The following is a 25689-nucleotide window of genomic DNA, read 5'->3' on the forward strand; positions in this document are numbered from 1 at the left end:
CAAACAAAAAATGTTTCTCTATGGAGAAATATAAGCATTTTCAAGGTGTTTGTAAAAGATTTTGTCTTGTGTTTTCAGAGATGGTGTAGAAGATAGTACATTTGAAATCCCCAAGACTTGAAAGTTTTAGTGGGTAAAAGAATGTTAAGCTAGTGAGGATAAATTATAGTGCTGTTTTGTGAGGCCATGAACTGGCAGAATGGAGTAAGTAATTTTCCTGGTACATGGTGGGGAGGGGGGCGAAATTTTAAGGAAACTAAATTAAAATATAGTTTTTACTTAATACATTGGTAGTACCACTTGAGGCTAAAAAAATTTTCTGAAAACATGAGTTCTTGTAGTGGTCAACACAAGTTGTAGACAAAATTTAAAATATTTTTCATCTAAACTGTCAGATCAAAGAGTTACAGTAATCAAATATATTAGGAATAGTTTTCCATATAAAGATCAACAAAGAAAATATTATAAAAATTAATTTGTTAGGAGCCATGCTTAGAGGAAAGAAATCTTCAAGGGGAAGACAAATAGGAACTTAATCATTAAGTTGCTAGACCAAAATCCTATTCTATTAAAGCTTAGGAGATATATAGCTAGAACAAAAAAAAAGATGTTACTTAGTATCCTGGACTAAGCTAAAACTCTGTTGCATTAAACTATTTGGGTTTGTTTGTTTGTTTGTTTGTTTTGGCCATACTGGAGTTTGAACTCAAGGCTTCCTCCTTGCTAGACATGCACTCTACATCTTAAGTCTCACCTCTGGCTATTTTGCTCTAGTTATTCTGGAGAAAGTTTCCCTAGGCCAGCCTGGACCCCAATCCTCCTACTTACACTTCCTGCCATCATTGGGATGACAGGCACACTGCACCACGCCCAGCTGTTGGTTGAGATGTGGTCTCAAGAAATTTTTGCCCAGGCTGACTGGAACTATGATCTTCCCTATCTCAGCCACCTCATGTAGCTAGTACTACAGGCATGAGCCACCCTATGCCTGGCTAAACTATTGTTAATGACAGATGATGTATAATGAGCAAAATCGCAATGGAGATTTCATAAGGAGATAATTTTGCTAAATATTAAAATTAATATTGGAAGATGCATAGCTAAAGTATCCTTAAAATGTGCCAATGTCTCATCTTAAATTGCTAGTGCTCCTTCTTATACAGAGAGCCTTGTTGGGTTAGGATTTTTAATTAATTTCCTATTCTAAAACTTCTCCCAAATTATACTTAAAATTTTATTCTCAGAGCTTTATTCTTTGCTTATCTTTAATTCAGTAAGATAGATCCTCCATAAAACAAGATAACTTTTTAAGTTGGCAGTCACTTATAATTATTGAAACTACATTTATTTTTATTTGCATGAATTTTAAAGTTGTCTCACAGTAGGTTTTGCTGAGGGAAGGGGGAATGGAATACCAAACACACTGTCTGGATAGATGCCACAAGTGTCTGAAGAACTTTTTTAAAAATTCCTACTCTGGATTGATGCTTTATAGTAAGAGGACTTTAGTATCCTCCAACTAAAATTTCTGAAGTATTTGCTTTGCTCATATTTAGAGATGCTACACAAATAAGAAATCAATATCTTTATTCTTTGTAGCTGACTGATCTAAATATAAATTAATAGAGGACTCCTTTCTTCCACTGCCGTTTTATAATAAAAGCTCTTTTATTATTACAATTTTTATGAAAATTTGAACTACATCAAAATATATTATGCACGAAACCAATTTTGAAACCTTGGGAAATAAGAAAAAGTGATTCCTGGTCTTACCAACACCCTGAAGGCCAACTCTGAACCCCAAGTCAAGAATGCCTGGCTTTCATGTCATATGTGTAAATGACATGTAACAATTAGTTTAACCACCAGCATTTGTCCACACATTTCTGTGGTTCTAGGGAAATTACCATGTCTGGATGGACAGTTACATGGGTATTCCTCAGGGCTCTTCCACAGGGTATGTTAAGCTTCAGTTCACACCAGTGAGCACTTCCTTCTGCAGCCTCACTGAGCTTTCTAAATCCATCCCACTGCCTTTTTAAGTATCACTGTCCTCTAAGCCAGACCTGTGCTCTTTTCTAACTCTGTGCTCCCAGTACACTATTTCTGTACCTTGAGCTGTAAGGCACCATTTATTTGCCAGTGATACTAAGATTTCTATCTAGTCTAGCCCACATTCTCTGGGTTTCCACGTGTATATTTCTGCCTCTTTGGTACCCTTTTCTCTGGGTATATCAGAGGCTTCTCTAACCTAGTATTTCTAAAATCTGACTTATCTTAATTCACAGACTTGCTCATATTTCCCTTATTTTGTTTAACAGTACATACCCCTTCTATCTGGTCACCCAACACTAGAAACCTACGAGTCTTTCTTCTACCTCAGTTCATATTAGCAAGTAAATCAACAATTGTAAATTCTCTCTTAAATATTCTCATTTTTTTCTTCCCACTTTGATACCACTGCTTTAATTACATTTCATTCAATTACAAAAAGTTACTTTGGGAGTCAAAATTTTTTGACATTAAAAAGGAGTCCCCATTCTTGAAAAGGTAAATTGCTGGCCTACTGGATAAAAAGGCTTTAGCATGGCATACAGTGCTCTTGATGACCTAGCTGTATATATTCTCCTTATCCTAAGGAATTTCAGGCATCCCAGTAACTTCCAATTTCCCCAAATACACTATGTTGTTAAATGTCTCTGTGCCAGTTCACCTTATTTTCTGAATATTAATATATTTTCTTTGCAACCTCTTTCCCTTCTCTGGAGAAGCCATTCTTCTCTCAAAAGGATTTCACTCCACAGACCATAGATGTTTCTAGTCTTTTATGCAAATCTCTGTTACAGAATTTATTATAGGGCAAAGTTCCTACTTGTTTTAACAACTAATCATGCAGACTACAGGCCTTTAGTGTGAAGGACACAAAAACAAATACATTCCATAATCTAGTAAAGTCATAATCTAGAGTTCATAATCTAGTAAATGCACAACATACTAGTAGAATGTGAAAAGAACAAAAAAGGTAGTGGGAGGAAAGGAAGGAAACAGTTAACTTGAGGCAGTCATGAGAGGCTTCATGGTACCTTAAACTGAGTCTTAAACAGTCTTGAAGATTTTCAACAAAGTTGGAACCATATCCAAGAGTGGCACTAGGCCAATACTTGGTGGAAAAGTCAGTTCATATTTGGACAATACCAAGTGATAGACTGAAACAGATGTAGAAAAAGTGACACGACAGGAGGTTGGAAAGTAGATCCAGGATTATTTTAGTTTTGTATATTAGAACAAAATATTTGAGACTAGGTAATTTGTAAAGAACAGATTTATTTCTCAGTTCTGGAGACCTAAAGTCCAAAATGGAGGTTCTAGCATCTGTTGTCTGTTGAAGCTGCATCCTCCGACAGAGTGGATTGTTGTTTGCTGTGTCCTCACATGGCAGAATAGCTGAAGAGTGAGCTTAGCTGAAGCTGTGTGAGGCTTCTTTTATAAGGCCCTTAATTCCATTGAAGGAGGAGCCACCCTCATGGTGTATTACTCAACTCTTAAAGGCCCCACCTCTTTTTTTTTTTTTTTCATTTTTCTTTTATTATTCATGTGTGCACACAAGGCTTGGTTCATTTCTCCCCCCTGCCCCCACCCCCTCCCTTACCACCCACTCCGCCCCCTCCCTCTCCCCCCCATCCCCTCAATACCCAGCAGAAACTATTTTGCCCTTATTTCTAATTTTGTTGTAGAGAGAGTATAAGCAATAACAGGAAGGGACAAGGGTTTTTGCTGGTTGAGATAAGGATAGCTATACAGGGCATTGACTCACATTGATTTCCTGTGCGTGGGTGTTACCTTCTAGGTTAATTCTTTTTGATCTAACCTTTTCTCTAGTACCTGTTCCCCTTTTCCTATTGGCCTCAGTTGCTTTAAGGTATCTGCTTTAGTTTCTCTGCGTTAAGGGCAACAAATGCTAGGTAATTTTTTAGGTGTCTTACCTATCCTCACCCCTCCCTTGTGTGCTCTCGCTTTTATCATGTGCTCATAGTCCAATCCCCTTGTTGTGTTTGCCCTTGATCTAATGTCCACATATGAGGGAGAACATACGATTTTTGGTCTTTTGGGCCAGGCTAACCTCACTCAGAATGATGTTCTCCAATTCCATCCATTTACCAGCGAATGATAACATTTCGTTCTTCTTCATGGCTGCATAAAATTCCATTGTGTATAGATACCACATTTTCTTAATCCATTCGTCAGTGGTGGGAAGGCCCCACCTCTTAATGCTGCCACCTTAGTGGAGACACATTCAAAACCATAGCAGGGGTCAAACTGAATGCCAAGAGTGAAAGGTTCAAATAGTGGAAAACCATTGCCATTTTTAAAAAAATAAGTCAATAACAAAGCAATGCTTTAGGAAGACACATTAGCACCTAGGCCTTGCAGGAACTTGCTCACTTGTTTGCTTGCTGAATGGCACAGGACAGAAGCAGTGGCTCCAGGCCACTGACCTCCTTACCTCCCCGCATGGTGAGACCCCACAGCCGTCCCACCTCCATGATGCTTTTTACCCTGGGTCACAGAAGTATCCCAGAGAAGTCTGGTTTATTTTTGCCAGATCCCTGAAAATTTCACTGGTTTTAGTTTAAGAATTCCTGTGCCGTACGGTGTGAATACATACATACTGACATATGTGTGTTCTATACTGTGTGGTGGCCCAGTCTTGGGCATTTTGATTTCCCAGGGTTTTTTTTCCTACTCACTGTTGAGGTGGTTGGCAGTCCTTTGTCTACTATAATTTGGTGGCTATTTTCCTAGTCTACCTTCCTAAATAAAACATGCCCAAGTTTTTAGCTTTACTAGACAATTTGTGTGGCTGGAAGGCACAGTGTACTTCAGTTTCAACCCCCTACTTTAATCAGGGCTTACGTTCCTAACTCCTATCTACATATGGTGTCAGTCACCCTTAGCATCTGTTTCTGAAACCTGTGGGCTGCAACTTCCCTGGCCTTGAGTGTCTTGTGTCTGACATGTGGTATTTTTATTTTTAGTGGTACTGAGTTTGAAGTCAGGGCCTCAAGTTTTCTGGGAAGATGTTCTACCAAAACCCAAGCCTCCAGGCCTTTTTGCTTTAGTTACTTTTTGGGCAGTGTCTTACATTTTTGCTTGGGTCAGCCTGGACTGCTGTTCTACTCACGTCTCCTCTTTAACTGTGCATGCCTCTGTACCTGAATTGTTAATTGAGATGGGGGTTTTGCTAATTTTTTGCCTGGAATGGCCTTGAACTGTGATCCTCCCAATATCTGCCTCCCATGTAGTTGAGATAACAGGCATGTGCCAACACACCTGGCCTTCAGAAAATTCTGAGTATAACCAGCATGCTAAACAAATTGACACTTTTTGTTTTTGTTGGGTTTTTTTTGTTGTTGTTTCAGTGGGACTGGGGTTTGAACTTGGTTTCACGCTTGCAAAGCAGGCACTCTACCACTTGAGCCACATTTTTTTTTCAAGAATATTTCCCCTTTTATTAAGAAGAAAACCCCAATTCCTTTTGGATGTAATTTATACTCACGTTTGTGGGGAGGAGGGGCATATGTGTCAGCAAAATTTGCCATAGTGCTGGATATTTATCACCTACCCTTGCAATAAATACCACAATCATAATTCCTATTTCAATTGGATTAGAGGTTCAGCTTACTATATGGTCTACTTTCATCCTTTCCAGTTTCTGGGGACCATTCATTCTTCAACTGCTGTCCCTCTCAGCCATCTCCAGGAGCTTTTCTTAGGGCCAATTTCTGCTTCTTTCTACACCCTACTGAACCTCTGCAGATGAGTATTCCTTCAGAGATGAAACAAGTAATGCATGACCATTACTGGAGAAATTTGTGTCTAAGCCAGTCGTGGTGGTGCATGTCTGTAATCCCAGTACTTCTGGGGGTGAAGGAAAATGGAAAGTTGTAAGCAAGCCTGGGCTACAGAGCGAGACCCAGTCTCATAAAGAAAAAAGAAATTCACATCTGCAGTTTCCAGTAGCTTGATCACATCACATTCAAGCCTGATACTTTTGAAATCACAATTAGAGCACCTTCACTTCAACTACCTGTCTATATACCTTCAACGAAGCGCTTTGGATTCAACACTCCTTTTTCTTTCAGCTGAGTGCCCAATAATACATTTCTCACCAGTATAGTAGCCAATTTCATATAGAAAAATTCCCAATGGGTATTTGATGTTTGAAGATGAAATTTTTATAGTCTTCTATTGCCAAATTAAATTACCTGAGGAAAAGTGGTCATTTTTGTGATGTTTGACTTTACTCTGTGGCCATGAGATTAAACACAGCAATACTAGCTTGCTGCAGTCCCTATTTGTTTGAACTGTTGTGATAGTGATTCCTCATGGGTTTTCTTATGATAAATTTTATCTCAGACTACAAACTGTTGAACTCTTGTTTGAATTATGCCTCCACTGTTCAGTTGAAAGTTGATAAGAAATTAGTGAAAGATGTTCATTTTCCAGCAAAAAAGCTGAAGATAGACCAGGTAAAGCAGGTTTGTGATTATTTGCTATCTACAATAGATGTTACCAGCTTTGTCTCTTAATGAAAATTTGAAAGTTGAATGGGAGATTCCTGCTTTATGAGTAAGGCTGATGCTCATATTCAAAAAAGGAGAAATTTCTTAAACTTTGGAGGTAATACTTAAAGATGTTTGCTTGCCCAATTATGGCAAATTGTATACAAAGGTAATCAACAAAGTGCAGTATAGCATCAGGAAGCATGAAGACAGTCTGGAAGAGCTGACTGAAGAGGTTCAAACCTTGTGCTACACAGCTGATCATAACCTGCCTGGTGGGAACCTACCAGATAGACTGGCTGAGGCATCCATCCAGCAATGATACAGAAAAAAAAAAAAAAACACCTTGTGAGATTGACTATAAGCAGATTATTCAATGTCAGAGACAAAAATGCTCACGACTACTGCTTGTGTTCTAGAGTCTACTGGAGAGATTAAGCAGCAAATTAAGATAAAATAGAAGGATTAAAATGAAAAAACTACCAGACCATATAATTTTAAACTGAGAAAACCCAAGAAACTGAAATTACTAAAAGTACAAGGTTGCTAGATGCACGATCAATACATATACATCATTACCACCCCTCTGTTCCCACAGCAGGTAAGCATAGCTACACTTAGTGACCCTGGGTGCCAGGTTCTGATGCTTTGCTTGTGTTACTTACTCGTGAAAACGGCCCAGAGAGTACACTCGCGATTTTAACTTTGAACCTGGCGTTTGGTATTTAGGTTGGCCTGAGCCCGGGTAAGCCCAAAGCCTGCCGTGATTTTGACACGCCCTCCTATTGATTGTAAGGAATGTGGTAACTCCTTGCTCCCTTGCTCCTGGAATCAAAAGTTCCTTTTCACCTTGATTTTTTTTTTAATAGGAAACCATTCTTACACTGAGGGTTGTGGATAAACAAATGCAGTCAGAGAAGTACGTGGGCATAGGGTGTTTTCGGCGCACCCTGGCACGAAGTCTGGATGGCGGCGGGCACGATGGTTGGACGGGGCCACTAAGCAGCGAAGCCCGGGCCCAGGGTTCTCTTGGGGACGGCGGCGTCCAATCCCGGCTCTGCCCGCGCGCTGCCTGCCGGGAGGTCACACGCGGGCGCGGCCGCCTTATGCGGGCTCCTGACACGAGGCATGGTGGACCTAGACAGCAGAGTCGGTGCCGTGCTGTGCACTTCAGCTTCCTAGGCGTCGCCCTTGAACATGGATTTCCCATTCATCGTCACGACGGCAGCAGGAGCCACTGCCGCCCTTGCCGCCGTCGCGGTCGCAGCACTGTTAATAGTAAGGCGTCTGAGTGCTTTGAAGAGGAAAGCTACTGCCGAGGAGAACTCTACAGACTCCAGTGAGAAAACCATGTCTGCTTTTACGATGGCCACCAATAGGGAACGGAAAGCACACGACGTGCGCAAAGACGAGGGAACGCACGAAGAATGGCACGTGGAGGACCAGCGCATGCACGAAGAACTGGAGTCGACGGACCGGGGGCCTCCGGACGCCCCGCACCACGGGGCCCGGCCAGCGAAGGGAGGGCCGGTAGACCGGAAGGCGCCGGCGCGCGCGGCCTGGTGAGCATGGACCACATTTCAGACCGCAGCCCGCGTCCTCCACGGGCGCGAGCGGAAGCCGTCGGCGTTTGGACGCGAGTGGGAACCCTGACCTGCGTGGGCCCGCCGAGCCCCGCCCCCGGCCGGCGCCGCACAATGGATACCACCTCACAGAGCGCGCGCTGCGAAGGGGCCCGTACAGCACCGGAACTCGCACATGGGCCCCTCGGGGCAGCGAGGCGGGCGGTGGGTGCGCGGGCTACAGGAGGGAGGGACGAAGGCGCCGGCTAGCGGGGCGCCAACTCGGGCTTGCCTGGGCCGCGCCCGCCCTGGAACAGGCGCGCCTCGGGTTGCCAGGCAACCAAAAAGCCTGTCCGCGCTCTGTTCGCCCAACCCAGCTCAGTGCAGCCCGCCCCGCCGCCTCTGCTCCTCGCATTCCCGGTTGTCCTGGACCCGCCGCGGGCTCAGCCGTCTCCGCTTTCCAGATCTTTCTCGAACCCGCAGTTCCTCGGGTAGCCGTTGCCCGAGTGCTGACGGAAGCTGCCGAAGCCGGGCCGGGGGCAGGGTCGGGCTCTGAGAATCGGCGCGCGCGCCCCGGCGGCCGAGCGCGCAGGCGCAGACCCCGTAACTGCCGGTTGGCGGCGGCGAACCGCAGTGGGGAGACGGAGCGGCGGTGCGGGCGGCCTGTCCCCCTCCCTCCGCGGTTTCGCGACGCCTGCCGGCCCCAGGTTTCCTGAGAGGCGACGTGGGGTCTTCTCTCCTTTGCTTCCCTAGGAGTCGCGATCCCGTCAGCGGCGGCCCGGGAGAGGACGCGGTCCGCGCAGCGGAGGCTTGGGCGGCGGCGCCAGCGCCCCGACGCCCCGGCGCCGGCATGTCGGTGGTCGGCATCGATCTCGGCTTCCTAAACTGCTACATCGCCGTGGCGAGGAGTGGCGGTATCGAGACCATTGCCAACGAGTACAGCGACAGGTGCACCCCGTAAGTGCCGCCCCGAGCTGGAGCGGGAACCCCCCCCCCCCCGCCCCATGACAGCTCTCGAAGGGCGCGGAGGAGCGGCGGCTCGGCCCGCAACACCGCGTCGCGGGAGGCCGTTTGTCTTGACCTTGAGGGCGAGGTGGTAGTTGGCTCATTTGAGAGGTGGATTCGATCCCGCCGTGCAGTGCTGCCTGGCGGGGCGGACAGAGGCTGCCCTGCGCCAAGGACGCGGCCTACGGTGCTGCGGTGCGCAGAGCGGTGACCCGTCGCTTCGCCTGAATTTACAGTTCAAGCGTCTCCGTGTGATGGAGAGGCACTTAATCTGACCTTTGTGAACGGTCCACATCAAAACTGATCTTAACCAAACTCATTGCTCTCCAAATGCCCACATCACTAGCATTCTATGGGCGGTTTGTTGAAGAGCACCTTACTTGAATACAGTCTGTGCTTTGAGTGTCTTCCAAATGTATTACAGGTTTTATTACCCCCTCTTTTTTTTTTTAGATTTTTGAATGTTTATATGCACAAATACGGGCTTAGGTCAGGTAATGTTCGTAGTTCTGTTTAAACTCTTGTTTTTCCGTTTTTCATCTTTTTTTGGCTTTTGTGCACAATAAGAGGCAGAAGCAGTAACTGATTTAGGACTTACAAATTCATCTCTACAAGATTTTTGTTTTAAGCCATAACAGATAAAGCTTTGTGCTAAAGAAGGACCAGGAAATTCCACTTTAAGCAAGGTACAGGTTAATCTTTGGCCTCAGTGATTCAACCTATAGTTAAAAAGAGAGTTCACGTGGGCATCCCCCTTAGATTTCTACAGCATCAGAAACCAGAACTGTCAGAAAGATACTGCATTTCCAGGCTCATTTCTGAGTAGCATTAAAGACTTTAAAAGTTAGACTACTAGTCTTTTTTAGAAGTCTTCATTGTGGTTGGATTCTTATGTGCCAAGATTTAATGCGCTATTTCTGATTTATGTGTAAGAAGCCAGTGCTAATATTTAGATTTACTGAGCCATATCCAAACTAGAAAGTTTTTAAGGTGGAGAGATCATGGTCTCTTTTAGCTTGCATCAGCAACTCTGCTCTTTTCTCCCTGGCTATATAGTCATTCACTTCAAAAGTATATATTTTGTTGTTACTGAATAAAAATATTTCACAGTAGTCTGGTGCTCTTAAGGCTTATGTATTTGCTTAGTGAGGCTTAAATTATTGAGGCAAAATGTAGCTCTTCCTGATCCTAGGACATTTGTTCATTTATTAAGTGTGTCTGTTTTGTAAAAAATTACTGGTAAAGAATCTTTAACCTTTTTCTCATACACCCTAGTATTTAGTAACATATAATAAACTAACTTTTAAAAAATGTATTCCATATTCTAATTCCTGTCATTATAATAGGACGGGAGTCTTTTTTAGATTCAGATACACTATGAAAGGATCCAGTGAAAAGAAGGAAAATTTTAATTTAATTGGTTCACATCCATATTTTTCAGATTTGTTTCATTCTTTAATTACTCTCCATTCATTGCCTTGATCTTGTGGGTGAGAAATTCTGAAAAGCTCCTAGAAGCCAAGGAATGGTCAATACAAATTGTATAATATAATATCTATTAGGAGTTTAAAATGTTCGATAAACCATTGAGAGTCTTCTTAATAGGTGGCCATTGTAATACAAATTAATGACCATACTGTGTTCTACTAAAATTTTTTCCTTAAAGAATAGGCTGCAGCTGTTTGTAAACTCTTGGTCTAGGCAATCATAATCAAAAGAAATAAAAAATCGTCATTCGTCAATATTCGTGTTTGAACTGATCACAATTAAAATCACTGATTTTTAAATATTATGTCTGTGTAAATGTGTAATTTCCGATAAGGTTTCAAGTTGTAAGCTAATTTATGAATTATGTTTATTAAGCATTTAGAAACTTTTTTATATTTGTTAAAATGCTTAATCCTTTTCCTATAATGAAATCTTCCCACTAAATCATATGTCCCTAGAAGTTTTCTAAACAGCAAGTTAGCAAATAGCAACAATAAGTTCTTTTGAAAACATTTCCTCCTTCTTCCTCTACTATGATGACATCTTTTCCAAACAGTTAAGCTTGAGAAACAGTATTCAGATCTTTTCTTCACTGTAGAACTTCTCAGATCCCCTAATTTATTCATAAGCATCGAAACACTCTTAAGAAAAGGATGTTTTCCCAAGCTTATTTGAACCTCCAAGGAATTGCATTTTTACAAAATACTATTTCTTAAATACTCAAAGGCAGTGGTTTTCAAATGGAAACAATTTTTCTCCCCAAGGGACATCTTATTATTTCTGAAGATATTGTTGGTTGTCACAATTGGGGATGTGTGAAAAGGGGTACTACTGTCATCTAGTGGGTAAAGGTCAGGAACCCTTCTAAAACCCTTCAGTATACAGCACAGTCCCATTCTCCTCTAACAAAGGAGTATCAGTGGTGCCAAGGTTGAGAAATCCTGCTCTCAGGATATCTTAGCAACAGTAACTGAAACTAGTTACCTGGTGAGTTGAAAATGTGGTTCAGAGCCAAACTGACAATGTAAGTGACTGACCCCTTGATTTAAACCTATTGGATGCTATCTTACTATTAATCAAGCTTTGTTTCTTAGCATCAACTCAGTTATAGTAGAAAGGCCAAAATTACTGTAATCTCATGGAATTGACAAGCGAAAACAAAAAAAAAGCGAAAGTAGGGCTATTTTAAAAGTTTATGTGGTAAAATTGAGAGGTTTTGGATCCTTAGTAGAGATTGATAAGAAAGAAACAGCTGGGTGTGGTGGTTTATGTAATCCCAGTTGCCTTAAAAGGTGTTTCAAACTCAGCATTTCCACTATAGAATTCATGAATGTTCCTCCCCAACCTGCCCCTCTGATTATATTTTATGTTTCATTGGATAGTGACATCATCCATCTCTTATGTAAACTGGAAACACAGACATTATACGTGTCACTCCTATCTAGTCCAGCACTGTCAGTAAAAAAATGTGAACCACATAATTTTAAATGTAGCTGCATTAAAAATTTAAGTCAGTATTTCTAGAATCTTATTTCAGCGTGTCAATATTTTAAAAATAATGAAATACTTTATTTTTTTTAACATTAAATCTTCAAAATCCAGGGTACACTTTTTACTTACAGTAAGTCAGCACATCTCAATTCAGACTTAACCACATTAAGTGTGCTGGTGGCTACTGCCACTTAATGTGGTTAGACAGTAGAGATCCAAGTCATTACCAGATCTTCTGAATTTTTTTTTAAACCTTTGGCAGTACTGAGATGTGAACTTAGGGCCCTGTGCTTGCCAGACGTCACTGTATCACTTGACCCACATCCCCAGCCCTTTTTGCTTTCATTATTTTTTGTACAGCATTTTGCTTTCTTTGGTCAAGCAGACCTGAACCTTAGTTCCATTTATGCTTCCCCTGTAGCTGGGATGACAGGTATGTGCCACCTGGTGCATCTTTGCTCAGCTTGGTTGTAATCCTCCTGATCCCCACCTTGTAAGTACCTAGAATTTCAGGCATTAAGCTACTGTGTCCTGCTGCTTTTTACCCCTTAAATCTCTCAGTTCCTTCTGTCCTAGCTGCTACCATCCTGTTATAGAGGAATGATAACATCTTGCCCTCCTCCTGTAAGTTCATGCTGTAGTCAGAATAATCTGCAACAAACTACTGCTATCCCATCATTGTTTACTCTTCCTTCAGATCTCATCATTTCCTTAGGTAAGCCCTTCCTGACACCATTAGATCAATTTCTGCTGTTATCTAATAACACCCTGTGTCTTGTTGCAGCACCTAGTTTTAATAAGCATGAGTATATCATTGGAAGATCAAAGAGAGCCAAAAATCATGTCTTTTGCTCTGTTACCACTGTATGTCTAGCAACCAACAGTGCAAGGCAGAGTGTAATTATTCAACAAATGTGTTAAATCTACTAATTTTAACTTATTAACTTTGTCCTCCCTATAAGCCTTCAACATAATAGCGACTTGTTCTGCCCTTAAAAAGCACACCTCAGAAATTGTCGACTGTTGGTATCCACCGATACATGGTTTTCCAAGGAGACTGCTGTTGAGGCAAAACCGAATACTTAGGATACATAGAGTTCAGTACTCTGAACTCTAATTTACCTGTACCACATGTACACCAGGTCTGAGCATTCAAAACTTGATGCTGCATGAAGGAGGCTACACTACTGCCACAAAATTACGATTGTACACCTTAATACTGGCCACTAAAAACTAGGTCCTGTTTCACGCTGTTTATTTTGCATACTAAGGATGCTTGATTCATTTTCCCCATAACTTCCACTAAAGGCATGCTGCCTCTCAACAAATCTAAAAATTTCACTTTATCCCTTAAATTAAGCACATTATGTGCCCTTTTTTTTGCTTGGGAATATTACCATAACTTATTTTGCTTTTTGGACACTGTTTTTTTGGGAGACATATTTGTACAAAATTAAGGGCAGGGAAACAGATCACATAATGATTTAAACACAACTGATAACACAGGACTGACTCAGCTTTTACTTATCAACTGAACTGTTTAATGTATATGCAAGAATGTAAACTTTTTGAAGTTTTTTTTTACTTTTAAATAATTTACTTATTTTTGACCACTCTTGGCCAAAACCACATGTAGTAAATAACTTAAGTGGGTTTACTGTATTACCTCTCCATTTTGTATTATGTATCACTATACATTACCCTCTCAATGGATGAATTCCCACTGCCTACTGAATAAATTTTAAAATTCATAGTTTAGTATATGAGACCTTACACAGTCTGGTCCTGATACCATCTTATCCAGTGGCCTGTGAAACAAGCCATGTTGTGTTCTCCCTAGTCTCCAAATTAACATTACCTTTAGGAACAATCATTCTGTTCATTCAACTAAATGTCTTTACTATGTACCAAAACAATGCTGTCTGTCCATTACAACTTTGAGTTCTGTACAGTATCTGTTCTAGTTAATCCAGTTCTGTGTATATCCACTAACTATATTTGGCAATACCTTAAACGTGACAAAATTTTACTGGCCACAAGTGAGTAGTGGCTACCAGATCAAAATTCACATTACTCTTACAGAGTTCATATTCCAGTGTGGCATTACAGTTGGTAAACAAATTTTATCAGATGATATGTGTTATGGAGAAAAACAAAACTGAATAAACTATGGGACTCTGTTGAGTAGGTGCAGAAATGTTTACATAGGGTTGTCAGGTATCTCTGATAAGCTGTCATTGGAGCAGAGTACATAGGGATGTATTTAGAGATGGTCAGAAAAAGGAAACAGCATATGTAAAGGCCTTTGTATGATTTTGCATGACTATGACGTAGTCTGGAAATAAGACCAGTTGTGCCTGGATTGAATTTACATAACAGACCACGAAGAGCTTTATTGGATGTACTTTGTGAAACGGCACAATTGGAGGGTGTTCTGCAGAGAAATCTTCTGACTTTAGTTTTTACGAAGCTCAATTACTCTGGCTTATATATGTCTTAATTTATGTTGCTGCAACAAAATATCTGAGAGTGGGTAACTTATAAAGAGGTTTATTTGGCTCATGATTATGGTGGCTAGAGAATTTCAACAGTACAGTGCTGGTATTCCAGCAAGGACCCCTGGCTATATCCCATTAGAAAGGAGACCTGCTACATGCAGAAGGGACCAAGAACATGTTGTGGTCTCAGTTTATAACAACCCACTCTTTTTGAGAACTAACCCAGTCATGGGAGTCCTAACCTACTCCTGTGAAGTAGATATTAGCCCTTCTGAGGATGGTACCCATGATCTAATCATTTCACACTAGGTCCTACCTCTTAAAGGTTCCATCACCTCAGTGTCATTATATTGGAACCAAGATTGAAAGCAAATGACCTTTTTGGGAACTAATTATATCCAAACCACAGCTATACCTATATACCAGGAATGTCCTTTTTCACAAGACAGATACATACTAAATGCTTTTATTTCCTTTCAAGTCTTAATTCAGAAGGTGCTGCCTCTTGCTTTTCCTAAGCCCTATTTTGTTTTTTGTTTGTTTTTTTTTTTTATTATTCATATGTGCATACAAGGCTTGGTTCGTTTCTCCCCCCTGCCCCCACCCCCTCCCTTACCACCCACTCCGCCCCCTCCCTCTTCCCCCCCCAATACCCAGCAGAAACTATTTTGCCCTTATTTCTAATTTTGTTGTAGAGAGAGTATAAGCAATAACAGGAAGGAATAAGGGTTTTTGCTGGTTGAGATAAGGATAGCTATACAGGGCATTGACTCACATTGATTTCCTGTGCGTGGGTGTTACCTTCTAGGTTAATTCTTTTTGATCTAACCTTTTCTCTAGTACCTGTTTCACTTTTCCTATTGGCCTCAGTTGCTTTAAGGTATCTGCTTTAGTTTCTCTGCATTAAGGGCAACAAATGCTAGCTAGGTTTTTAGGTGTCTTACCTATCCTCACCCCTCCCTTGTGTGCTCTCGCTTTTAGCATGTGATCAAAGTCCAGTCCCCTTGTTGTGTTTGCCCTTGATCTAATGTCCACATATGAGGGAGAACATACGATTTTTGGTTTTTTGAGCCAGGCTAACCTCACTCAGAATGATGTTCTCCAATTCCATCCATTTACCAGCGAATGATAACATTTCGTTCTTCTTGGCTGCATAAAATTCCATTGTGTATAGATACCACATTTTCTTAATCCATTCGTCAGTGCTAGGGCATCTTGGCTGTTTCCATAACTTGGCTATTGTGAATAGTGCCGCAATAAACATGGATGTGCAGGTGCCTCTGGTGTAACAGTCTTTTGGGTATATCCCCAAGAGTGGCATTGCTGGATCAAATGGTAGATCGATGTCCAGCTTTTTAAGTAGCCTCCACGTTTTTTTCCAGAGTGGTTGTACTAGTCTACATTCCCACCAACAGTGTAAGAGGGTTCCTTTTTCCCCGCATCCTCGCCAACACCTGTTGTTGGTGGTGTTGCTGATGATGGCTATTCTAACAGGGGTGAGGTGGAATCTTAGTGTGGTTTTAATTTGCATTTCCTTTATTGCTAGAGATGGTGAGCATTTTTTCATGTGTTTTCTGGCCATTTGAATTTCTTCTTTTGAGAAAGTTCTGTTTAGTTCACTTGCCCATTTCTTTATTGGCTCATTAGTTTTGGGAGAATTTAGTTTTTTAAGTTCCCTGTATATTCTGGTTATCAGTCCTTTGTCTGATGTATAGTTGGCAACTATTTTCTCCCACTCTGTGGGTGTTCTCTTCAGTTTAGAGACCATTTCTTTTGATGAACAGAAGCTTTTTAGTTTTATGAGGTCCCATTTATCTATGCTATCTCTTAGTTGCTGTGCTGCTGGGGTTTCATTGAGAAAGTTCTTACCTATACCTACTAACTCCAGAGTATTTCCTACTCTTTCTTGTATCAACTTAAGAGTTTGGGGTCTGATATTAAGATCCTTGATCCATTTTGAGTTAATATTGGTATAGGGTGATATACATGGATCTAGTTTCAGTTTTTTTGCAGACTGCTAACCAGTTTTCCCAGCAGTTTTTGTTGAAGAGGCTGCTATTTCTCCATCGTATATTTTTAGCTCCTTTGTCGAAGATAAGTTGTCCTAAGCCCTATTATTTACAGTGACTACTCTACCTTTTGTCATTGTGTTTATTTTTTCGGCAGACTAAATTCCCAAGAACAGGGATTGTGGCTTATATATACACACTGCCTATAAATGTTTAATTGAACATTTTCTTGAATCATAACATGCAATGGTATTGATAAACAATGTTATTCTATACTTGTTTTATGTTTCATTTAAATGCAGTAATTAAAATAGCAGTTATGTATGTAGTATTTATTATGTGCCAGGTATTTAAAGCATTTGCCAGTATTCCCTCCCCTAATCCTCACATAATTTCTCCAAGGGTACTCAGCTGTTAAGTGGCAGAGCCAGGATTTAAATCCAAGCTGGCTTTCCTTGCTAAATACTGTTAATTTTGTAAATAGGTCATACACCAACAGAATTGGAGAAGCAATTTAGGGAAACAAAATTTTAGAGGGCATTTTGAAAAATTCTAACATTTGTTATTACCACCATTTGGTTGTTTAGGAAAGTTCAAAAATGTGTTAAAATTTTTATTTATATTATTTGTTTTGTAAATAATATGATTATCTTAATCCTTTTAAATTTATTTTTGTGTAAGGAGAAGGAAAAGAGGAGTAATATAAACTTTTTTTTTCTTATTTAGGGCTTGTATATCTTTGGGATCAAGAACTCGAGCCATTGGAAATGCAGCTAAGAGTCAGGTAAGTTGTTAATGTGGATGTTTTGACTTACAGAAAGAATTACCCCAGTCATGGTAACTAAGTTCCCATGCTGTGTAATTGAGAATTGTAAATTTGGCATCCCAGTATCTTTGTGTTTTATTAGATATGTTTTGTTTTGCTTGAATTTTCCTTGATTTTTATTTAAAAATCTTTAGTTATGAAATCAGACTTTGCTATCATGTGAGTTAGTATTTCCCTGTGTGGTCATTTTCAGTGAGGGATATTCTATCTAGAACTACACTTCAGTGACTAGTAAGCAATGTCTTTGTAAAAGAAGGAGGATAATTGAAGAGTTAATTTCCAGGGTTACCCAATGTGGTTACCATTATTTTACATGAAATCTAAGTATTTGAGTGTATATTTCTAGGCTTCTGAAATAATTATAAATAGAAAGTTAACATTTATCTGTTTTTGTGGTACTAGGCAGACAGGCATTCTACCATTTGAGCAACGCCTCCAGCCAGATTTTTTTTTTTTTTTTTTTGCTTTGGTTATTTTTGAGATAAGGTCTCAAGTGTATAGCCTGCTTGGACCATGTTCCTCCTATTTATGCTGCTTGGACCATGTTCCTCCTATATATGCTTCCTTCCCACCTAGCTGGGATCCAAGATACGTAACAACATGCTCAGCTTTTTAAAATTGGTTTTGATGAGGTCTTCAAACTTTGCCTGGGCTGGTCTTGAACCACATTCCTCCCCATCTTGACCTCCCAAGCAGCTAGAATTACAGCCGTGAGCCACCATGCCCAGCTTAATTTTTAATATTTTGTATTACAGCTTGATTCTTTTTGGACTTTGTTTACCTCTCTAAATCAAAATCTCTTAGGATTTATTTCTTTCATTTTATATATACCTGGGTCTTTAAAGTAATTTTCTTTAATGAAGCTTTTTTTCCTCACGAGTCATTCATCTACAAATTTTGCTTATGATTTTTAGCAAAGCTGTCTTTTATAATTACATGTATATAAAAGTGTTTTTATTTTCTACTTTGTATTGGACGCAGATGTTGAGTTTGTGTAAAAATGGCCCTTTCATTTTAGTTTTTAATCTCATTCTGATCTTCTAAGCATATCATAGATGAGAGTCTCTAAAGAAAGCAACCTATAAAAACATTTTTCCTGAAAACTAAATCATACACCCCCATAGTTTTTATCTCATAATTGAAGATTAAGATCTTTTGACTTTAAAGGTTACTAAGGGCAGATACTATATCTCAGTTATAGTCTATAGTTTGAACTACATGTTCTAGTTTCACAAAAAAATACTTTGCAAAAGTACAGGTCATTTACAAATGATGACACTTTAATTAAGCACCATGCTACACAGAAGGGGTTTTAATTTACTAGCCCATGTGCAATTCTCAGCAGTGGAAGCAATATACTAGTACATGAGAAATTTCACAAAATTTAGATATTGAGAAGAAGAGAAAAACTGGATAATAAAAGTACAGTTTAAAAAAAAACACATAAAAGTGGAAAAAAGAGAAATCAAAGGTACTCATTCATTGAGCAGAAGTGTTGAGGGAAACAAAGATGAGTTATGGGAAGATTTTCGTTACAGTATTTGAAAAATCTTAATCTCTTTTGAAGACACTGATTTTGGGATAAGAGAATTTGGGAGACAGTGCTTCAGATACATACATTTTTATTTTATAAGTCTACTATCAGTTGGAAACCAGAAAAGTGAATGGACTATGCCTAATTGTGAACTTGAATTTGTAGGATAGAGGAACCTGGTGGTTTTAAGTATTAGCATGGTATTTTATTTAGTGTTTTTAAGTAATTGATAACACAAGTGTCTACTGCCAACAGATAGTCACAAATGTAAGAAATACAATTCATGGCTTCAAAAAGCTTCATGGGCGATCATTTGATGATCCCATTGTGCAAACTGAGAGAATCAGGCTACCCTATGAACTGCAGAAAATGCCTAACGGAAGTGCTGGGGTTAAGGTAAGCTGTGTGTTCCCAGAGTACAGATGCATCTTGGACTAAATACGATATTGTTGCTATTTATAATTTGTAGTTTAACCTTTTTTCCTCAAGATATAGTACATACACAGCTAAGACGCAGTTTTAGTGAATGCAAAAAATCTAATTTAGATAACAAATTTTAAATTAATAACACTTTCACTGTCAAGGAAGAAATTATTATTTGGAGATTTGTAACACATGAAAAGCTTTTAGGAAAAAAGACAGAGGCATATGTGGTTAAAAAAGTATACCCATTAAGTGTGCTAATTGCTCTCAGTTTTTCTAAGTTAGAAGAATCTTGTAACAGAAGTGTGAAAGCAAATCTTTCCTTTAAGAGATTCATTCTTGATTTCTAATTGTATATCCCAAGACAATAAACTGGCATACTTCAAAACACAGTTACTCTATTACTCATATGTGTATGTACCCAAGAAAGTGGAAAATGTAGATCCACATGGAAATTTATATGGGAGTATTCATGACGGTATTATTTGCAGTAGCCAAAAAGTAGAAATAATTCAAGTGTCAATCAGCTGATGAGTGGATAAGCAAAATATGATATATCTATACAATGGAATGTTATTTGACCATATAAAGGAATAAAATGCTGATATCACAACATGCATGAACTTTGACAGCATGCTAAGTAAGAGAGCCCCAAAAGAAAAGGCCACATACAGTATGCCAGAAAAGGGCGTATCCATATAGGCAGAAGTAGATTAGTTGCTAAGGGTAAGAGGAAAGAGAAATCAGGAGTGACTGCTAGCAGGTATAATTTTGGGGGGGGTGTGATGGTGATAAAAATGTTCTACAATTATGGTTCAAAACTTTATGAATATACTAAAAACCACTGAATTGTGTACTTTATGCTACATGAATTGTATCTCAATAAAACTATTTTTGGGAACTTTCAATTCCTTTGCAAATTGCAGGTGTGAGCCACAGCACTCAGCTGTCTTCATCTTTTGAAGACTGAATATTAGCATTCCTCATGCATTTTATCCATTTATTATATATTTGTTTCTGAAGATTATTCAACTCCTCATGCATCTTATCCACTTATTCTTACACATTTTTAAATATTCCTTGATGTTTATTTCATGTAACTTTTTCAATGTTCTTATACAAAGGACTAATGTATTGTATATCCAATAGTCACACCAAGACCATGGTATTCATTTTCTCTTAATTTGGTGTGCTTTATTTCTCTCTATCCCTTATTTTAAAGGCATTAATTTGACATAGCATTTGTTTGTGAACTTACTTGTAAATGGATTTGGAAACAAAGGGACATGAATTTTAGGTCTGATTTACTTCACTATGTTTATATAATTGTATGTATAAATGCATTGTGCTGCTTGATAGAGGTTTCCAGAACTCATACACAGTTAGTTTTATGAAATGAAATTACTCTGGGGATCCAGAGGTAAAAGACTTAGGCTTTTTCCTTATTGTATTAAATATAGTTATATTATGTGGGTTCTAAGGTAGCTTTGTATTGCTCTTAAATTTTGTGACTATTGTAGTATAAAAGTTTGAGTACTTGAATGAAGTACAGGTTCCTCATTTCATTTCGAATGCCTACATATACCTTAGTCTTAAAACTGTGTATAAATTGAGCAGTGATTTGGTCTAAGGTAATTTTTTAATTTCGTATTTAATTTTATATTTAATTCATGTTTGTCCCCCAGAAACTCCAGAGTAATACATATTAAATTGCCTTTTTTCATAAAAAAAAACTTTTTCCTTTTTCTCCAGATGCTTTTATTTCCTTTTCTTAAAACTGTACAACTAAAGCTTTAAACCTACAGCAAACACTGACTTTGAAAGAAAGATCTTTTTCTCTGTCCTGCGTACTGTATCACACTTGGAAAATGAATGATAAAAATTGCTTTTGTGGGAAGTGGGGATGTGAGAGGTTAAAGATGTTTGAAAATAATTTATGTGATTTTAGTACTATGAAGATCTTGGAACCTCAGAATGAGAAGCACTGTCACTATTCACTGAGGTGATTCTAGAATGAGTCTTTGTTGAATAAAACTTCGACTATTTTTTCACTTTAGATGCTCACTAAATGACTTAATATCTCAACTTTTGGTTTTAGGTGCGGTACCTAGAAGAAGAGAGACCTTTTGCCATTGAGCAGGTTACTGGAATGCTGTTGGCCAAGCTTAAAGAGACTTCAGAAAATGCTTTGAGGAAACCAGTGGCTGACTGTGTAATTTCAGTAAGTTTTACTTAAGTGAATCATGTTTTCCAATATATTAGTGTTCTGTGGAAATGTTTTCTTTTCCTTTTTGGTCTCTTATTCAGCAAATAACCTAAATTCTTTTTCACTTTTCTTTTTTAAAAAATTACCTTATTTGGTAAATTTTAGGACTGAATTTCCTATAAAATCAATTGTGTTAATTAGTCAATCTTTAAAAACTAATGTGATTATTTAATGGCTGCTGAACCTGCCCCTTACACCTAAGAATCTTCCTAAGTAGCTCTTCCCACTTCCAAGCACCTTAATATTTTATGGCATAGGCTGAAAATTTCCATTTAGAAATCTGAGGTCATATATATTCTATGTCAGGAATAAAAGATCTTTCTTTAAAGAATCTTAGCAAAACTTATAATTGTCCACCCTCACTTGTGAAATTCCATTGACTATTGTTTTTAATTAATGTAACTTTAATGTGAATATATTCCTGCTACTAAACTTGATTACATAAGTTCAAAAGTCTCACATCATAGAAAAATAGAATCATAAAAATGTGAACTCTTCATCAAGTTTACTAAAAAGTAAAGTTTACTAGTTTAATAGCAAATAATGGAGTTTACCATTAACTAACCAATGTTGGAGGATTTTATATATATTAACCTATTTGATCCTCAAATCACCCCGTGAGGTAGGATATTACTAACTTCAACTTTACACATGAAAAAATTTAGACATAGAGAAAGTTCACTCCCAAGTCTATGCTTATCACCCCTTATTATACTGCCATTTGAACATGTCAGAGTGATGCAAAGTTTTAAAATCCATCTCTGTAGTTGTTAGCTCTGTGACGGCAGGTATTTTGTCTGTTTTATGCATTACTATATTCCTAACAATTAAAAATAAAAAGTTCCTAATTTAAAAAGTGCCTGGTTCAGATATGTTCAATGAGTATTAGATGAACCATACATTATATACTTTAGATTTGTCAAGATAATCAAATTTATCAAAGAAAATTCAGGTTGTTTCCTATTATTAATATCTGATAAATGAAATTGAAAATTCAAAAAACAATACAATCAAAAGAGACTACTTACTTAAAACTTGAAATTGGAAGGGCTCCAAGTTATTTGGTTTGAACACACTTATTTCCTTTTTAGAAATCTGTGGGCTAAATCAAAGTACTTTTTAGTTTTACAGAAATTAGTATATATAAATCTTTGAAGCTTTAAGTCTGAGTTTAACTTTTTAGTCAAAATACACTTAATGTTTCTGAATGATTGTAAAAGAAGTACATGTTCATCATAACTTCCCTGCAATATATATTTTTCCCTCTTTGGAAATAGAACCTTTTTTAAAAAGTTTGAATTTTAATCTTCTGGTTATATAAACATTCACAAAAGTGAAATTATGCTATGCATGCTCCCCCCCCTTTATTTTTTTGTAGTATTGGGGCTTTAAATACTGAGCCACCAGCCCTATTTTTTTTTGTGGAGGGTTTTTCGCGATAAGGTCTCGAGAACTACTTGCCTAGGCTGGGTTTGGACTGCATTCCTCCTGATCACTCCTTCCTGAGTAGCTAGGATTACAGGTGTGAGCCACTGGCACCCAGCTTGCATGCTCTTTTTTGACATAAAGATAATATTTCCTGACAATGAGGGCAAAACAGGTGCTGCCTGGAAGCGAGGGGGAGTGGGGGGAAAGGGTGGGGGTTGGGGGCACAGGGGAGAAATGACCCAAACAGTGTATGCACATGTAAATAAATGAATAAAAAAAAAAGAGATCAAGAGAAAAAAATATATATATATTTCCTAACAATGAAGATTTGTCTCATTATCATAGCTACATAGAATTCCATTCTATGGATATGTTACTATACACATAACATAACTAGTCTCATTTTTGCAGAGTCTTAGATTTTCAGATTTTCATTATTAAAGATGAACAGATATTTTAAATAGTCCAGTGTATTAGTCCAGTTTCATTTCTATACTGAAATACCAAAGACAGACTAACTTTATATATATAAAAAAAAAAAACAGAGCTTATTTAGCTCACAGTTTTGGAGGCTGAAAACTCATGGTACCATTGGTTTGGCCTCTGGTGAGTATCTAACAGTGTCATGGTGTGTAATTGTGTGTGGAAGAAATGTAGCACACTGTCTTTCAGGAACCCAAAAAGATTGGGGTCTCACAGTCCCTTTACCAGGGGATGCTTCTCAATTAGCCAAAGGACCTTGTGCCACATTGAAAATTAGGCTTCCAACATGCTTCTGTGGATATAAACAGCATCCAGACCATAACAACTAGGAGGTGTTCAGGTTAACAGAAGTTTGGCTATTAAGCCTTATGATTAGTTACTGTATTAGTCCTTGTACTTAAGTCAGACATTCATGGTGTAGAAATTGTCAAGCCTCAAAAATAATTAATAGGATTAATTAAAACATCCTTTTCCTTAAACTTCCATAAGTTTTAGTACAGTTAGTCTATGTTTTCCAATTGATGAAATATTTAAGTAAAATCTATTCTGTCAAAGTAATATTCTTACTGTTTTTAAATCAGATCCCCAGCTTTTTCACTGATGCTGAGAGAAGATCTGTGATGGCTGCAGCCCAGGTTGCAGGTTTGAATTGTTTAAGGCTGATGAATGAAACTACTGCAGGTAACTACTCTGCAATTTGAAAATAGGTTTTCTAATTAATTACACAGCTGCTTAGAAAAATTCTTGTCATGTACTGCTTTTTGTAAGCTTGTTGCTTGGAAGTACAACATTTTGGCAGAGGTTAAGTTCATATTCAAATTAGAATAATGGTTGCTGTTACAGAGTTATAGATGGGCAGGGAAAAAAATAAAACTAACCAGACTAAGAAAAGTTGATTTACTTTGAATCTAATAGTACAGACTACTATACTGTGTTATAAAGTACAGTATGAAAGTGACTTACCTCTTACTTGTTTTCTAAGTAATTGCTATAGTAAAACTAATCTAATTCTTTGTTCTTACACAGTTGCACTAGCATATGGAATTTATAAACAGGATCTTCCCCCATTAGATGACAAACCAAGAAATGTAGTATTTATTGATATGGGACATTCTGCCTATCAGGTCTCGGTTTGTGCTTTTAACAAAGGAAAACTTAAAGTAAGTAAATAAATGATTTGCTGTATATAATTTTAATGATAAAGAGCACAGACTATATAAAGAATCTAACTGGGCTTATCCTGCCTCTGCCCTTTAAAACTGTGATTATGAACAAATTTCTTAACTTCCCTAAACCTTAGTTTCCTTGTCTGAGGACAATATCAGTAACTACTTCCCAGGATTTTTTGAGGAAAATATGAATTAATACATACATAGAATGCTTGAAATGCCTAGCATACAGTAGCTATTTTTATTATGTTTACTTTTTTATTATTATTACTGTTTTTAGGGATTAAGCCAGTCATTAGGGAACACAGATTATCCAAAAATATACTTACAGAAAATGTTTTCTAAAAAAACCTTTCTAGAAGTCCTAATTATAATTTTCTACAATGTAGCATTGTTTACTTTAACTTGAATGTGGTTATATTCAAATAATTTATATTTTGTGTTGTATTCATTTTTACATAAATTATGTGTCCAGAGTTACACTCTGTTTCTCCATTATGCATGTGAGTATAGAGTTTACTTAGAAGATAAAGTGCTTTGGGTTATCAAGTTCTGTAAAAAACCTTGTCCTACAGTTTATAGTACTATAATAACATCCTTATAATCAGAAAATTAAAGAAAGATGACTCTTGCCAAATACAGGGTAGTTTGAGGTATAGATTGGTTTAATCCTTGGCTCTTAGCTTTAAATTTTAACTTTATTGAAAAACAAGAATACACGGAAGAATACACATTTGCATTTGATCATATACAAAGATAATTTTGCATAATTTTGAATTTAATTTTGGGTAATACTGGACTTGAAGAATAGTCTGTACATGAATTCGCTATTTTAGTCTGTCGAGAAGACTACATTTAGATTGGACTCTCATCCTGTTGTGGTGCTTCCCATCACACACATACCTACACACCATCGTCTTGATGAAGAAATTGCTAAAGAACCA

At 38.2% G+C, this 25689-nt stretch overlaps 1 protein-coding gene and 1 pseudogene across 1 annotated transcript in view; both read left to right on the forward strand.

Annotated features, from left to right (window-relative positions):
* Positions 1-1916: 1916 nt before the first annotated feature.
* Positions 1917-6885, forward strand: LOC109681416 (influenza virus NS1A-binding protein pseudogene; annotated as a pseudogene).
* A 1994-nt stretch (positions 6886-8879) lies between these two features.
* Hspa4l (heat shock protein family A (Hsp70) member 4 like) overlaps positions 8880-25689 on the forward strand; it is a 46438-nt gene continuing 29628 nt past the window's right edge. The window contains exons 1-6 of the mRNA XM_020156193.2: positions 8880-9082; positions 17343-17400; positions 19232-19372; positions 21498-21620; positions 24158-24257; positions 24603-24736. Coding sequence (XP_020011782.1) covers positions 8976-9082; positions 17343-17400; positions 19232-19372; positions 21498-21620; positions 24158-24257; positions 24603-24736 — 663 coding nt within the window. The 5' untranslated portion in view covers positions 8880-8975. The remainder of the gene's footprint in view (positions 9083-17342; positions 17401-19231; positions 19373-21497; positions 21621-24157; positions 24258-24602; positions 24737-25689) is intronic.

Source organism: Castor canadensis, chromosome 9, assembly GCF_047511655.1.
Source record: "Castor canadensis chromosome 9, mCasCan1.hap1v2, whole genome shotgun sequence".
In the NCBI taxonomy this organism is placed as follows: Eukaryota; Metazoa; Chordata; class Mammalia; order Rodentia; family Castoridae; genus Castor; species Castor canadensis.